Source organism: Topomyia yanbarensis, chromosome 2, assembly GCF_030247195.1.
Source record: "Topomyia yanbarensis strain Yona2022 chromosome 2, ASM3024719v1, whole genome shotgun sequence".
NCBI lineage: Eukaryota > Metazoa > Arthropoda > Insecta > Diptera > Culicidae > Topomyia > Topomyia yanbarensis.
The window spans coordinates 385776337-385794195 of NC_080671.1; the positions used below are offsets into that span (position 1 = coordinate 385776337).

The following is a 17859-nucleotide window of genomic DNA, read 5'->3' on the forward strand; positions in this document are numbered from 1 at the left end:
TTTACGGATCTTTGTGCGCAATCTTGGGTAAAATCGTTATTCTTGTAAGTGGACATGTGTGCAATAGTGATTTATAACATATTTTCGACTATCTCAAGATAATCCAGCACTTTTTTGAGTTCTTGCTACACGGGAAACAATCGAGAGCAACCGAAACAAAAATAAAGGTCAAAACGTTTTTACATTACCATGATGCAAGTAAAATGGGTACGTAATTTGGCGCATGACCTGGTTGTGCATGGTTGAGTCGCAATGTGAGTTTTATAAAAGATATGCAATATATAGGTTATTCGAGAAAAATGTCTGCTCTATGTCAAAAGCAAACATTTGAGCATAAAATGTATATTAATAACGCATTCACAATAGTGCGTCAGTTTTCTGCTCGTTTGGATACGTCAGATCCTTCTTGGCCACACTCTATTAAAGTGCTCTACCCATATAAATAAATATCATTCCAGAAACGTTTGGAACTATTCTTAACCTATTCTTAGAATGTGCCCAAACTATGCATATACTTGTAGTGAAAAATAGAATTTACCGTGATGGGGATCCATCGTAGCAGCTTTGGGTGAAAGCTACCGACACCGTGCGAGTCAGCAACATATGTGACCATATGACACAGATGTTGATACAGTCACAATAGTCGATAAAAAAAATCAGACAAGCAATTTGTGAGGGACCAAAAAGCCAAAAAACTAACTCATTCAATGAGTTTCAACGTCGCAAACGCTTAGTGTGGAAGTTCACCGTGACTTAACTTTTTGTCGGTTCCGACAGCATGAAGTAACAAGTTACTTTACGCTTGTCCGGACATGCCGTAGACTCAGGTGATTCGCATTTCTAATGCCAAAAGATCCCGACTCCTGCGGTAGCAGACAAAGAATTAAGTCGCCAGTAAACCCTAAGCTTGCTCATATGACCTTTTCCACGCTTTTCTAAACTTTCTTCCTTCGACTCCTTGCTCTCCCTTGAGTACTAAGGCTCTTAATATTGAAAAATATACTTCACCTTTCAGTCTCTTACTAATTAAATGCCGTAACAACAGTTGACAAATTAGCTCAATAGGTCGTTAACAAAAAAAATGGTAAAAATACAATGGTCCAGCTAGCAGAGATCCAACTAAAGTTGAAAGTTTAGGTCAAGTTAAAAAGTTTTCATTTAGCGAATCACGATTTTAAGCACCTATAACAGCCGATTTACTTGATGTGAGCCACTGAAATAACTTAAGCTATGCTCTTAAATTACAAGTAGTAAACAGCTGAGTAGATGACAGTAGTAAGTCCTTGCTTTCCAACGTATTTGAAACTTTAACCAGGTTTTTTAATAAATTAGTAGATAATTATACTGATTGTATATTGCATCGACATAAAAAACGTTTGTGAAAACTCATATTTCCATATCGCTTCGTTTTAAGTCATATTTTTAATCAGACACAATTGCTTTACATTCTTTCAGACATGTAGTAATTATAAATAATACTATATAAGAAGTTTCACAGCAAATTCTGCGACCAAAAATAATCTTAGCGTGTCGCTATTGAAAAACACAGTTCGCCAACACATGTGAATTTCGCTGTACGAGACTTTTATTAGGTTAGCTTCAGCACACGGAAGTTGCTCCGGAGAAAACAGGATAAAAAAAAATTTGCTCCTTTTTACTCTGGTTTGCTACCAGAAGAAGAAATAAGAAAAGAGAATACAGGATCGGGTTTCCACCTATTTGCTCCGGAGTACAGCGCAAATTCGTTAATTAGGTGACACTCTAAACTGAAAGTCAATAAGTGATTCACGTTTAAAAGTCATCGATTTCAAGGGGCTCATTGATTGATTTCTGTGGCGATCTAGAAAAAAATATACATTGAAATTCAATGGAACTTTATTGTTTGAATTAATATTTCGGAATGTTTTTAATGAAATACATGTGTTAAATGTTGCGCTTCTTCCTTTCTGCTTCAATTATTTTGTGTCGTGTGCTAGTTTCTAACTTCTTGGAGGTCATCTCTGATGTATTCAATCACATTATCTGCTGATTTTTAGCTAGTGGCAACAGTATGCTTCCGCATGCTCGGCTTTTTTCCGGCGGCGTATCATCTTTTATTTTATGTGAAGGAACTATTAAAAAAAAGTAATTAATTGCAAATAACACTAATGACATACTTTATCACAAAAATCAACTTTAAACGGGGAGGAAACAGCCAACTTTCGTGAACCGCAAAATACTTCTGTTTTTATCGAAAGAAAACAATCAGCGTTTCCCTCGGGTAATTTTTGCCACTTTTCAGATGCCCCAATTAACGGATAAGATTCGCTAGTTGGATAGAAGTCGTGACCCAACTAACGGGTTTGCGCTGTACTTTCTGTTTCTTCTGGTACTGGAACAAATCTTTAAATTATAACCGAAAGCAGCGTCAATAGTATTTTCTTTAGTTCTAAGTAAGGGAATCATGTCGAAAGTAGTTTGCAATTTTCGAAAAATAAGGCGCAAAAATAAGCACAGTACTGAATAAGATCGCTTGTTGGATATGCAAACTTTCAATTGAAACCAGAGATGCCAGGTACTTTTTTCAAATGTCTGCAACAATAATTTTAAATGTCTGGGAAGAACAAAAATGTCAGGAAAGCTAGTGTAACCAAAAGCCTTTATATTCAAAAATCTGCAAATATCTGCAACAAAACTAAAAAATCTGCAAATATCTGCAACCAAACTAGAAAATCTGCAAATATCTGCGTCATCGAAAAAATCTGCAGCTTAAATTAAAAGTCTGCGAATTTGCAGACTTGTCTGCAAATCTGGCATCTCTGATTGAAACGATAATACAAGGTTTGCTTACCTGACTATGCAAAGCTCTTGGTCTTTTCAGACGTCAGACGTTTCGATTTGACGATTCGTTTATTTTTAGACCACAGCTGATTCTAATCTTCTGTATCGATGTTTGTAATCGAACCAATTGCGGGAAGCGTGCTTTATTTTCTACGTTTTCTTTTATTGTAATAATAACAATACATCTTTTATTATCGTTGAATTTAAATAATGGCTGCCACGCAGTGGTATAAAGTTCCGTGTTTATCAAAAAATCTTCAACTGAAGACTACTCTCACTGGTGGTCAAAGTTTCCGGTAAACTTTCCAAATACCTACTTCATAAGTATGTAGCTAAACATTTTCCCTAATTGCAGCTGGAAACAAAACGACTGCACCGAGGATGAATTCATCGGTGTATTTGCCAATATCGTGTGGATTCTGAAGCAAACCCCAACGGATCTAATGTATCAGATAGTCGGCGAACTTCCCTATCCCAACGTACACAATCGGGACGTGAGCGCAGTAGCAGACAGTCCCAAAATCTCGAAGTCCTCACCTAGAAAACACAATCTGGCACACATTCGAATGAAAATAGATGAACCAGAGCGGTACTCATCGGATGGTTGTTTGCTGTATCCGCTTATCTACTACGAACAGTTGCTTAGTATTTACTTCCGGTTGAATGTAGATTTAGATCAGTGCTATCAGCAGTGGATCAAAAGTCACACTCACTTCGAGAAAAGTGCTGGTCAGTTCTATGCGGTACGTCAGCTGAATCAGGACCCGGTCGAAAATTTGTTCTCTTTTATTTGCAGTCAAAATAATAACATTTCTAGGTTTGTTGAACAGTGTTCATGTTTCTCTAATAATACTTGCTTGAACTTTTCTAGAATCTCCGGTCTCGTCGAGAAAATTTGCAGCAACTACGGTGAAAAAATATGCGAATACCAAGGAACAACATACTATAACTTCCCGAGCGTCGAATCACTCGCCCCGCCACATGTTGAGGCTGATTTGCGCCAACTGAGCTTTGGCTATCGAGCCAAATACATTCAAAAATCGGCAGAAGGAATTCTCGCCAAAGGGGATCTCGAATGGTTTTGTAAGCTGCAAAGGCTCGCCTATAAGGATGCCCGTAAGGAACTGCTTACGCTGACGGGCATCGGACCGAAGGTAGCCGACTGTATTTGCCTAATGTCTCTAGACCACCTGCAGGCGGTCCCGGTCGATACACACGTATTTAAAATCGCTCAAAACTATCTGCCATACCTGGTCACAGGAAAGAACCTAACGGATAAGATGTACATCGAAATCGGCGATAAGTTTCGGGAGATTTATGGACCCATGGCAGGATGGGCACAGACCGTGCTTTTTTGCGCCGATCTGAAGCAGTTCAAAGAAAACATTACCACCGGAAATGATGCGGTTCAAGTGACGGCAGACGAATTTAAGAGTCGTAAACCGGCGAAGAAGTTGAAACGTTGAACATATAAAGTTACGGAGCGATTTATGCACACTTGAATACTTACTCCAAGATACTGAGAAACACTCCAGAGAAACAGGCTTTGTATTAGCATACAAAACAGAGATTAAATCACCGAGTCTGACTTTCAAGTAAAGTTATTAATGCGTTTAAGAAATTTTATTTCTGAAATGATGGCAGGAATTTGTAACTAGCCAGCACTACAATCAACTTGTAGATTTCCAGAAGGTCGCTATACGGATCTTGTTGGGTAACTTGACTTATGACTTCGTTATTTCTGATTTATGATGGACACTTATACCGTTTTTATGTGACTCCGAAACTGAGTTGGGTTGCAAACTAGGCTCGATGGAACTATCCAAGTCAGTCTTGGATCACATACATTTGGAGCAACATCAGATGTTGCTTCAAGCTGTTCTCAACCCCTATTCGGCAGTTTTCGCGCAGCCACCTTTTTTGTACGGTTTGGTAAGGCCAAACCGGGGTCAGTTAAGGTTGTCTGACGCATTCTTGATGGTCACATCATTAGCGTTTCTGCATTAAAATCGACAGCCTTTGTTGATTATGAGATTAGGGAATATGTATAAAGTGAAATATAATGTCTTTTTCCTTCAGATAGTTGTTATTCGCGCTAGCAGAGCTCCGAAGGAAATGGTGGATTCGATGACAGAAATTTCGATTCTATGAGACGATCGACTGACATTATCGAAATGGTAGAAGAAATGAGCAGCGGTAAGCTGCAACTTCATACGTATCGAGTTTTAAAATAGGGAATGAGACACTTATTACCGCTAAAATGAAATCTGTCGGTACCACTAACACACATAACTCCAGCTCAAATAGTTCAGGAATTGTACGGAATGGTGCTGTGATTGTGGCCTTCGACTGGTATGGTCCTTTCTCATTGTTTGGTACCAAACAAGCATCTTATTGGTGATTTAGTATGGAAGTTTTTGCTCCAGATCAGCTGCCAAAACGTGCATCCTTCAGCTAGAAAGAATTCAGTATCGGTGTTTGCGTGTAGCCCTTGGCTGCATATACTCAATCCACACAATGAGCCTTGAAGTAATAGCTGGAGTGCTTCTTCTCTCCGAACGGTTCTATGAACTTTCACTCCGATTTTTTTTTGTGATACGTAGTGAAGTTATGAATCCACTCATAATCAACACACATCTTAGAAGTACAGCACGCATGTCAAACGCTATTATGGCTACTAAACGCTATCCAATCCATCAATACCAAACTCTATTGAGGATATTCTCATGCAGCTTAACTTGCTGATTAATTTTGATCTAACTATGAAGCAGCTTACGCAAAATTTCCCAGATCACCTGCGATCGACGATCATATTTTGTAAAGTGTTCAATGTAAATCACAGTGTCTTTCGCAAACCGGAAGAGCCCTGGTGCGTGTACGTTGCGAAATTAGCGCAATGTTGGCTTAGTTAAAGTTCTGCCTTCTTCCAAATACTTCATATTTTCGGACAGCCTCAGCTCTATTGAGGCTTTTAAATCAATGAGACCAGCCAAGAACCCTTTATATTTCCGGTTGCAAATACGAAGGACTCTTTGTGCTTTGTGCTCATTTCGAGGTGATATTTGTGGGGGTTCCTGCTTACTTCAGGGCAACGAAAAAGCGGACGAACTCGCCAAAAAAGGAGCCACCTAAGAATATTTCTCGAGAGACCTAACACGTATAACGAATTTTTCACTGTTCTCCGACAAAAGGCCCTTGTTGCCTGGCAATCGAGATGGACAATGGGCGATAAAGGACGGTGGTTACATTCTATTATTCCAAAGGTATCATTTAGACCTTAATTCAAGGGTTGTGATCTGCCAAGAGACTTTATTCGTTTCACGTAGAGCTCGGCTCGGATCATCGCGTAGCCTGAGCAATAATTAAGGATGTTCTCCAAGCGCACGGTAGAGCACTTGTTATACCGATCCGTGACGCCCTTGTAACTCAGGACCCTCAAATCCTTTTCCCCGTATACCCATTCCTTAAATCGATTAATGTGAATGTATAATCTTTCTTATACTAGATACTTCTAAGCACAGATATACTTTTAACCCTCGCGCCGTTGTATTTAATGCAACACCTTCAGAAACTCTAGCGAAATCTTCTTTCAGCACAAGCTGCTGCTCATTCGGGGAGCCATTCACGCTAGGGCCGGAGAGTTATTAGGCAGATACATCTGTGCCGCTTTCGCTGCCAGGGAACCAGACATGTTGTTATGCCTTTGTTCCTTACAACAGCGTAGCACACGTTTTACCTTCAGCGCGGTCTGCAAAAGAAAAAGGCCGAGACACTGAGGCCGTGATCGCGTGAGCTGGTGCTGGTGTGGTGGGTAAACGGCGGGGAAGTTGCAAGGATTCTATGGTTTGGTGGTACAGTTACGATGTGTTTATATAGTGGGATAATGCAGCGAAATGTAGAGGGTGTAACTAACCGAGTTGCCTGATTACATTGAGCAACCACACAGTATCTACACAAGTATACCTTCTCCCCAGTTTACGTTGCGGACATTCTGTCTGTAGCGAGAACTGGGATCTCGTTGCAGATCGGGTGTAACTGTGTCCGAGACCAGAATAAATGAAACACAATGAAAAAATCGGTTTTGAGGAGAAAATGGCATACCAAGAGTTATTGTAGAGTTCTCAGGATACCAGGACCCTCTTCTTTAAGAGGGGCATCTGGTGTAGCGGGTAAAAAAATCAACTTCTTTTTATCCACTTGTTAGTATTGAACCTCTAGAATAGTCTCCCGTTATCTCGGTGGCCACGCTGAACTTCTTTTGTTTCAAACAGCCATGCATTCCTCGCGCGTATTTGCTGTTACACACGCAGATTTGAATCTATCGGCAAGAATTTTCGAAAAACTGACAGCAGTGGCATAGTAGCGGGGGGTTGGGGGTTAGTGATGAACCCAAATATGTTAATGAAATTTGAAAAAAATGAATGTGTTCAACAAAAAAGTGTCTAATGTTTTAAATGGAATTATCTAAGTTTATCCTCTGAGAATATTTCCTGGTAGTCAGAATTAGCGACAGACCTCGGCACCTACCGGTCGGCTCGTTTTGGAGGCTAGGTCTACCGCTGAGGACTACATCGAGTAGAATGCGGACTGGGAGCTAATTGGTTCACGAAACGGACATCAGTACCGAGAGCGATTCCGCCACATTCTGTAGTCCTTCGCTGACGCGAACATGGACTGGAGAGTGCGAAACGCATCCCCGTTGCAACCACCTGGCGATTTGCTACCACATCGGTCAACGAAACCCTGCTCAGCAAGATCGTAGAGTGAGAGAGGAGCGCAAGGTGATGTTTCGGGAAGCAAGGGCCGCTTTAAAATGGGTGATCAAGCTTGGCAAGTCAGTTGACATAAGGAAGGTACAGGTGCTGGTGTTACTGTCAATGCCAGGAAAGTCACCGGGTGATCCGGTCTCGTATAGGCCTATATGTTTATTGGACACACTTGGAAAACTCCTGGAAAAAATTATCCTTAACCCTCCGGAAGTGGTGCTTATGGTCCACTGAACGAGCAGCCGCTGGAGCCCTAAGACGATTTTGCTAGATTTTCAGAGCAGCGTGCATTCAGTGCACTAGCGCGACTGCCGGAAGGTTAATAGGTTGACGAAACGCAGGGACGGTGAGCGCAGACGGTCCGAGATGCAGCTCGGATTCCGCAAAGAAATAGCGACAGTGGATGTAATTCTGACAATGCTCGGGAGTGCTGAGGAGACTGTAGTTGTGATAGATGTGAAGAATTAGTGCAACAGCGCCAGCTGGGAAGCCATAACCGCAGCGCTGCACAGATTGACCATATCATATCCTGAAAAGCTACTTCCAGAGTAGAGTGCTGCTGTACGAGACAAACGAAGGGCAGAAGTCAATGTGAGTCACAGTAGTCCTCGGGGTTCCATTCACGATTCAATTCTTTGGAACGGGATGTACGATGGGGTCTTAACACTGCGGTTGCCTAAGAAATCGTGTGTTTCACAGACGACGTGTCACTAACGATGATGGGTGAGACACTAAATGAAGTGAAGGTGTCGGTGACGGAGACAATAGACGCGATCGAGAACTGGATGAACGGGGTCAAGCAGCATTACAGTGGAAATGGCATGATGAACAGCGAGAAACGGTTTCGGGAGAGCAACCACTGCCGGGAAACTCTCCACAGGAGTAGGCTAGACTCACCTGCGAGGATTAGTCGAGTAGACTGCGACAGAACTCCGTGGATGGGTCGTGGGGACGCTAGCGAACCAGACGACACGCTGCATCCGGAATAGCCGGACTGACCACGGCACCCCACTGGTTGGCCCGACATAAATATTGCGAAAACCAAAGAAGAATCGGTATCGGGAGACCTTTCGCCAGGGAACACTCCGTAAGCGTAAACTAGATTCACCGCCGGGGCCTAGATTTGGCAGATTGCGACGAAACAGCCGACTGGTGGCAGCTCCTAGGGGCACCAGCGAACCAGACGCCTTGCTCCACCGGAATCGGCGAACTGACCTCGGCATCTAGCTGATTGGCTCGGTCTCGGGAGAACTTCTCTCGCCGGCGAACTCTCCGTCGGAGTAGGCTAGGCCCATCGTAGGAAACTAGACCGAGTAGTTTGCGTTCAAGTCGGGAGCTTAACGAGGAAGTGGTTCTAAATGGCGCAAAGGAGCCGAACGACTTAGTAAATTAGAGTCTAGGGTTTGTCGCCCAGATTATCCTCGCAGAAATTGCCACGTTTTGTGGATGGTCGAAAAGTGGCAGTGTGAACTAACTATTCAGTAGCTGGATTGGAGTGCGCGCTGTGCACATAAAAAACCTCTTCCGAAGTAATTCCGTTAGGTAGTGCCGGAGAGGAATCAGGTTCCCGGTAGGGTGACCAATAGAGTGGGACATGGTTATATGAAAAAAATAAAATTTCGCTCCGAGTTACTTTTTGGGTCCCATTCAGCTCCCAGAACAACTCTGCAAATTTTTAGTTCGGTCGGTGAAACTATATTTTTGCGCCCATGGTTTAAAGTTTACATGGGATTTCGTATGGGGAAATCTACTTTTGCAAAATAATTCTTTCAAGAGTCGCCCGTTATCTCTTAAAAATAAACAGATGACTGATTTTTATAGGAAATTTGTCAAGGAAACAAAGTCTAGAAGACCACGAAACGATCTGATGCTTGTGGAAAAAGTTATTAAGCAAAAACCGATTGATGCCCTGAAGATTGATGAAAATTTCACTTTTCATAGCATCACTGCTGCTGACGGTCGAATAATATACAAATTTTTTAACTTTCTCTTATTATGTACAAAAGAAACCTCAATTTATCCCCCAAAACCCTTGCGAAGTGGCCAAACAGCATAGATAAATGATTTAAACACATTAAGAGAAGATCAAAACAAAATTGCATATAATTGGACAGCCAACAGCAGTGGTGCTAGAAAAAATGAATATTTTATCAATCGTCAGAGCATCAATCGGTTTCTGCTTAATAACTTTTTTCTCAAGCGTCAGATCGTTTCGTGGTTTTCGAGAGTTTGTTTCTTTGTTAAATTTCCCATAAAAGCCACATAACGATTTATTTTTAGGAAGGAATGGGCGACTTCCGGAGGAATTATTTTGTGAAAGTTAGTTTTTCCATACAAAATCCCATGTAAACTTTAAACAGTGGGCGCAAAAATATAGTTTCAACGATCGAGCTAAGAATTTGCACAGTTGTTGTAGGACCCAAATGGTACTTGAAAAGTTGCTCGGAGCTGGATTCCATTTTTTGTCCCACCCTAGTGACCATACGTCCTCGTTTCCCAGGACATGTCCTGTTTTTTCAATGACTGTCCTGGCGTCCTGGTAAGTCAAGGAAAACGCTTGATTTGTCCTGGTTTTTGTCCTGTAAGCCTTAAATATTTTTCTTTGCCTGTACTACCGTGATAAGCATCAGGGCCGGCGGAAAGCGTGGGTAGTATGGGTAGTACTACCCACTCGAAATTTTGAACCATTTCAAAAAATTTAGATGCGCAACGCATGTATCTCGCACTACACATATTTGAAAACATCGATGTACTACAATTCCATTTGCATAAACGAACGTGATTTAATGTGATTTTAATGTAAGCGTGTGCATTGCGAAAAGGGGAAAAATCCTTACTAATGGATTTCTCACCCTATGCTTTTTACCCACTCGGGCGTAAAGTGTTTCGCCGCCCCTGATAAGCATAACAGTCCCATATGTATAGAAAATCGATAGTAAATGGGACTCTTATGCGTATCACGGCAGCGTTATCCATTTTCAAGTAAATTTTGGAAGCCGAACAAATCGAAATGGTTCCAGTTGTGGACCAATCTCTGGCCGATGATAACTAGAGTTTCTTCGCGGCTTAAATTGCCTATCAATCCAGGATCTAAACATTTCCTTTTGGCGCCTCTGAGAATACAAATAGAAGACGTTTTGGTGACTTTGCTTTTACTTGGGTTCTCTTTCCAGTGGCATTTTTTCGTCTTACTGGAAATCCGCGAACCCATGAAAAGGGAAATGACGAAACATCAATAACTATAGTGGGATAATTTCATTGAGTGCTTTCTCTAGCTGATGATTATGGAACCACTTCAGGGTCAATGTTAGCAGTACCTAGACCACGATTGACATGGCTGCACTGGACGCTGAGCAGCGACTATCCTGCCGAGTCTAGCATCCTACATAACAGGGAGTATGAAAGTCGCGTTCAAACTGATATTATTTACACCAACCAATCCGCTATTTTTTATATAACAATTGATAAACTGGAGGAATTTCTAATCAATGGTAGTTTTTGCAGCTGTTTCGATCATAGTTCTCAGATCGAGAGATAATGATTGTCATTGGAGATTGCCAGCTACTTAACTTAAAATCAAGAATGATGTAGGGAAGTTACTTTGGACCGTTGATGTTTTTACTTTACTTTAATGACCCCTCGCCGGTGCTGCACAGATGATTTCAGAATATTTCGTATCATCCGCTAAACTGATGATAGCCGATGTATCCAACATCATGTTACCTTTGCTGATGGTAATGTAACAAGAACTGCGTGTGTATAAATCCGAAAAAAGAGCTCGGTGATCGAATTCTCATGCAAGACTTTTGGGCTGAGCTATGCCCGTAAGACCCCAGAATCGTTTTACTGCCGAATAGAACGTTTTAGCTGCCGAACACGTGAGGAGAAGGCACAATCGATTAAGAGGTGATGGAGGGTGGTAGTCCCTTTTGGACTGTCCTGGTTTTTCACTCGCTTGATATGGTCACCCTAGGTTCCGTGCAAGAGTAGTTCAAGCATGATTTTTGAAAACACCGTAACTAACAAATGTAAACAAACTGAGATTATCACTCCCCCGCATTCTACGCATCTTAATGTACATGCTGACAAACATTCGTTTCATTATTCGGTAATGCAGCTGAAAAATGCGCAATCGAAATAATGACGAACAAACAACTGACATGTCAACAGTGCATAAATACAGTTTCGTCATGTTAGTTACGTTAGGTTTGGTACTGCTGTAACACTTACGTTATTTTAATTTAATCGGTTTTTGTAACTAAATCATTAAAATATACTACAATCTTTCTACTAAAATGCGCAATATAGGTAATGTTTCTATAAGGGGAACAAGAGCACGCAGTTCCTTAATTCTAGCCAATATTTTAGAGAAAAAGAATGCAAGTAATGTTATTCTAAGCACCACTAATGCACTTTCAGCACATTTTTATTTTTGATTATCTAAATCTATCCTACAGTAGATCAAATCTAAATACTTGTGACAATGCGAGCAAAAATGAGACACTAAAATCGACTAATTGGAAAATGTCGAAAGTGTGAGAGTGATGCTCAGAATAACGTAACCTTTATTTGTCTTCAACACACTGCTCAAAAGTGACAAACTACAAATGTTGGTTGTCCTCATTGGCATACTGCCTCGGCCGAACAGTTCAGTTATAGAATTGATTAAAAAATGATAAGATTAGTCACCACAATTGACGAAACTGAAATAATGTAAGTGCAACAAAGATACCAAACCAACGAAACTAAAACGACGAAACTGTGAGCGTGATACAAATAACATCGTAACTTTAATTTTTCTTCAATCCGCTCTTTTAAATGTCTTGATCGCGAATGTTCGTTCCATTCAATGGAAAGGCGTCTTTGGTGAGCATTTTGGATGAATAATTGGTGTAAAAATCGGCATGGTTTTTAAATAACATTTAAAACAAAATTTCGAAAATGTCATCGCCGTTTTCTCTGTTTGGGTGAAGTGCGAGTTTCGCTGTTTTCAAAAATCATGCTTGAGTTGTATTAGCGGGTGGCAGCCCAAACTCGTTTCCTAAGTTGTTTGTTTTTGTACATTTTTTCCTGCTCATGGTTCTTTTTAACATTTTTTCTGCTCTCTAAAAAAACATACACATATATTCATACATACATCCCTGTCAAAAAAAATGCGGACGAACATGGTCAGGCGATTTAAACAGTTTAACGTTTAACTCAACTCGCCTGTGTTAATTGCCCCTAGGAACAAATGAAATTTGCGAATGCGATTTAAAGGCAATTTCAACACATAGACAAATTTTCTGGCGGCTGAAAAGGACTTGGTTGTTTTTGCGTTTTTCAAACATGGCGGTTCATGTTTGGCTTAAGCTTAAAATAGTTTTTTATACGATTGGCGTGTTCTCGCTTGTATTTTGTTTGTCTAGTGCACTTCATTTAGCCAACGAATTGTGGAATCGTGTGTAAATATAGTGGAACAAGATATCTGACCTAAACTCTTAATAAATAACCGGTAACCGGTAACCGGCGGTCTGTGTCTCGTCGTATCGTTTAAAAGTTTCCCAAACAAGTGGAGTTTGTGTGAATTTGTGTCGCGTCTCGCGAAAAACTGTATCAGCAATTTGCCAACTTGACATAACCTCATTGTCAATGTTCTCGAACTAAAAGCGTAGCCCTAATTCGTCGGCGTGGTGTTTTTATCACTATGGTAAAGGAAGGAAAGTGCAATCTATGCGGATGCGTTGAACCGCCAACAAAATGTAAAGGGAAAAAAGGGAAAAAAAATCAACAAGTTGGCTGGATTTGCTGTGACAAGTGCTCATCATGGTATCATCTAAGCTGCGTTCGGATCAACGATTCGCTGATCGACGATGTTCAGAGCTACACGTTTTACTGCGAAAACTGCTCGGTCCGAGGGACGCTAATCGCGAAAGGATCGAATACAACTTCCGGCAGTGACGAGGTATCACTACTGAGGAAAACTGTCCAAGATTTATCTACGCAAATCGTGAATCTTCAGGCTGAGCTCGACACGCTACGGTCCTCAAGCAAGAAGCAGATTGATCGTATCCAGTGCAAGGTAAACAACGACAATCAGCGGGACACCAAATGTGTAGCTCAAACCGCTTTGGTCAGCAGCATCGAAGAGAAGCTGGAAATTCTCGAAGCAGGTGCAAAACTAGCCGCTACTTGTTCTCAATCAGTGAACTGCCGTAGGCTCGCTATAAATAAAATTCCGTTTCGCGAAGGTGAAAACGTGCGCAGCATTGTAAAAAATGTGCTCGATTTCCTTGACATCAGAGAAGGTATAGCCAATGTAACGAACTGCTTCCGTCTCAAAGCGAAACCATCGAAATGGTCAGACCCAGCGTTGCCAACTTTATTTTCAAAAAAACTGGAACCTCTCTTTAAAAAAAACTGGAAAAAACTGGATGCCCGAATAACCAAATTTATCCTTGCAAAAGGGAATGTAGTTTAGGGATGCAAAGTATTTTAAAATAAAATGGATCTATTTTTAATAAAACAGGATTCTCAAATATGAAGACAAACATTCAATATGAAAACGTTCAGCTATTAGACAAAATAAGAAAACAATTCTCATATAGCAGCGAATTTCTAGTTTAAGATAGTATAAAAGCGATCGCTACTATTTAAATATAACTTTTAGATAATTTCACATTACAAGTTTTAAGAAATTTGAAATGTTAAACGAAAAAATTGGTACCTTCAAACTAACGCACTATGCATGTGTAATTAACAGACTAAAAAAACAATCTTCATTTTAATTAACAATATCTGCTAATCTTGCACTCCATAGCATATCAATTTCTAATGACACATTCCAGCGTTAGGGGACAACGTTTGCACGCATCTTGCAACTGTTAACAGCTCGTCGTTTGAAAAATCCTACGATGTACGCTCAAAAAACTTAATTGAATACTTTAAAAGTACTAACACAACGATAATGTTATGAGTTCGTTGTTCTCTAGGTTGTCCTTTCTTTCTGAGAGGTGAAAATGTCGCGTTAGGGGACAACAGCGCAAAAAATTGATTTTCCAACCTACACTTGTATCTATCAAAAAACCTGCTCTATCTCAAACTTTAGAACATCTATTTGTTCTAGAAATTTGATCATCGATAGTCACAGAACAATACTGTATACTTAGATTTTCGAGTTTTTAGGAATTTTTTTTCACAACCGCTGCGAACACTGCGTTAGGGGACAACGCCAAAATGAACACAAACGGTCGCATATGAAGTGTTGTCCCCTAACGCGACTGAGGAATTTGTTGAAGCTCAAACAAAGCGATGTATATTACCTTTGAACCTGTGAATAACTCAAAATAAAGATTTGAAATGCCAAACCAGATGTATTTCTAGTTTCACCTTCATGTCTTTTATTAAGAAATCAAATTAATATGAAATGAGAACAGGACACACCGCATACCACAGTGTGGCGCGGTATAGAAGAGATTGTAGACCACAATCACCACTTTCTAATGGATCGAAAAAGGTGGTTTCAAGTAGTTTTGGTACGTTTAATATATTATTGACATCAGTGGCGGATCCAGGGTCTTGGGGGTCCGGACCTCCCCCCCCCCTCGAAAATTTTTAACATCTTGATATTTTTTAAAAAGTTTCTTTTTTAAATTGATTCTAAGTTCAAAATCTTTGCAAACCAGATTCGATTACCAAAACTGATTTTAATTAAATTAGGGTATTACATATTACATATTGTACAATGAACATTTTAAAGTCGAAATATTGGACCCCCTCCGAAATTTTTTTCTGGTTCCGCTCCTGATTGACATAGGAAAATATATGAAATAAAATTAACTGTTTCTTAGGGTGACTCAATTTTTTTATTTCGTTCACCAACTAAGTTTTTTTTCATGTAAGTTTGGTGCACTGACTTTGTTTTTTGACCTTATAAAATCTTGAAAATAAAATTTACTGGTGATTAGGGCAGATAAAATACGCCATAGGGTTGTTCAATATTTAGTTTCTTGTTACGTTACAAATACACAAATGTGACTCAGAAGCAATTCAACAAAGGAAAGACTGTCAAACGATTATACTCAGTCGAGCAGATATTCTTTTTACATATTGTATATAATGTTGTCGCGAAATACGAGGAACACGGTTGAAAAAAAAATTCGAAAGAGAATATCGCCCTTCCAGTTCATCCTCTGGCGTTTGCACAACTGTTTCTACTCATAGATCTGCAAAACGACACTTATTAGTGATGATTGCGGAAATTAATCAAAATGTAGCCGTTTTACGCAATTTTTGGAAAAGAAGGGTAAGATCCAGCTTTTTGAAAAATTTGATATATTAGAGTGCAAAAAAATTCGTTAAAAACATTCACACAATTGCGGTCTTATGGCTTATGGCTTGTTATTGAATAATCTAAATAATGGAAAACTGGAGAATTTCGTAAAATTGTATCTTTTATTAGCGAATTCTAAGAAATGCGCTTCCTCAGGATAACAATTTGAATTTAACGTATAAAAACATCAAAAAACTGCATTAAACTACGATGTTTGGTTCATGTTGAAGAAAATCTATCCCGAAAAGACAAACCGGGTTAGTTCCAAGTGGTCAATAAATAACCCGCTAATTTGAAAGAATGTGACGACGAGTGAGTGTTATTCCCTATGACCAAATTCTTCCGCGCGCTCTCATACTTATTTGGTATTCTAATGCGTTCCATTCTATATCTTTGAAATCACTTCGAACTCTGTTCTGAAATTGTTGATTTATCCTTAGATAGCTTATTTACTGATATATGTAATAAAAAACTTGATAATTTTTCGATATTATAAGGCCTCCCCCTTAATGAACCCCTCTCCGAGCCCCTGAGACCACCTATGACACTGCATGGCTTTTGCTGAAATAGGTTGGTTATATCTTTTATGTCCATATGCTGTTCTGTAGGCTCTCAAAGTAACTCTGCAGAAGGATTTATCGTATTGCAACGGAAAGCGTCAGGGGACAACACTTCAGTGCACCCCTCTGAAAGAACGATTCCAAAGCTTGTTATATACAAATAGCATATTTTTATAAAGGTATTGATGAGTACTAATAGCTTCTAAAAAGATTTCATAGATAGCGTGCTTTGTTTTCATGAAAAATTGAAAAAACATGATATTTGCGTTAGGGGACAACGCAAAAATGGTCAATTTTTGCCCCCTTGTATCCGATGATCAATTCACTCAATAAATCTGCATCCGAAGATGAAATCTTTGTACAATATGTGAACAATAAAATGGAATTTAAGATTATTCCAAATAAATTTTCTTACAAACCTGTCGGTGTGGTACGGAAAAATCAATTCAATTATTAAAAACGAGTCATAAATGTATTACTGGTTTTCATTGACGACCGTCACAAAATTCTTTTAAAAAATTTCTACATATCTATGTTTTGGGAGCCTTAAACCTACACCAACATATTTCAGAACAACTTTTACTTATATTAGCAGATTTATTTTCATGAGGTAAGTGATACAAGTGCGTGGAATGTGTCTAATGTGTATTGAAATACGACAGGGTGCAGCAAAATATGGTTACTGAAAAACAATTTCCCTTGTTCCCTAGAGAGGTTGTACTCTTCACAATATCATTTATTTTATTTTATTATTTATTACTAGTTTATATAGTAAACTACTATTGTAATGCAAATAGTGAGGAAATAATTTTGGCGCACACCTCTGGGGAAAAAACTGGATAAAACTGGACAATATTTAAAAAAACTGGACGATTTACACATTTGTCTGTTTGACTGGATCGAGTAAAAAAAACTGGAAGAATCCAGTTTAAACTGGAAGGTTGGCATCGCTGGTCAGACCGAACAATTTCTCCAACCATTGCTGTTATTTTCGACAATCAGCAAACACGGGATAATGTTCTGAAGCGATACTTTGACAGGCACAAAGACGCGAAATTATGTCACCTAAAAAATGCTCTCGATCTCGAATACCGATTTACTATCAACGAAATGCTATCCGTGCAGACTTTTAGAATCCGTAATCTTGCCCTTCGCCTTAAGCAAAGAAAAGCTGTCGAGTCAGTCTTTGTCAGTAACGATACCATTGCTGTCCTTCTTCCAGGTGAAAAGCGGTACACTCGTGTTAACGACACTGATCACCTTCTCAAGCTCACTGAAAACATACGCAACAACCACGAAGACTCATCCATCTTTTTTGACGCGATATCGGCTGATCTGTCTACTTCCTCAACTCGTTAATCATCCACACCATACGCCGACGATTAATTACCTAATATGTCCA

General features: G+C 39.8%; 1 protein-coding gene across 1 annotated transcript; it reads left to right on the plus strand.

The window, feature by feature from the left end:
- Positions 1 to 2916: 2916 nt before the first annotated feature.
- LOC131684710 (N-glycosylase/DNA lyase) lies at positions 2917 to 4311 on the plus strand. Its single transcript, XM_058967816.1, has 3 exons — positions 2917 to 3116; positions 3176 to 3637; positions 3692 to 4311. The coding sequence occupies exons 1-3, from the start codon at positions 3031 to 3033 to the stop codon at positions 4284 to 4286; spliced, it is 1143 nt and encodes a 380-aa protein (XP_058823799.1). The 5' UTR covers positions 2917 to 3030; the 3' UTR covers positions 4287 to 4311.
- The last annotated feature ends 13548 nt before the right edge of the window (positions 4312 to 17859 follow it).

Bases quoted from the DNA above. Each gene is read 5' to 3' on its own strand.
- LOC131684710 (XM_058967816.1), top strand. From the start codon at position 3,031: ATGGCTGCCACGCAGTGGTATAAAGTTCCGTGTTTATCAAAAAATCTT. The intron at 3,117-3,175 runs GTAAACTTTCCA...CCCTAATTGCAG, and splicing joins ACTGGTGGTCAAAGTTTCCG to CTGGAAACAAAACGACTGCA. The intron at 3,638-3,691 runs GTTTGTTGAACA...GAACTTTTCTAG, and splicing joins CAAAATAATAACATTTCTAG to AATCTCCGGTCTCGTCGAGA.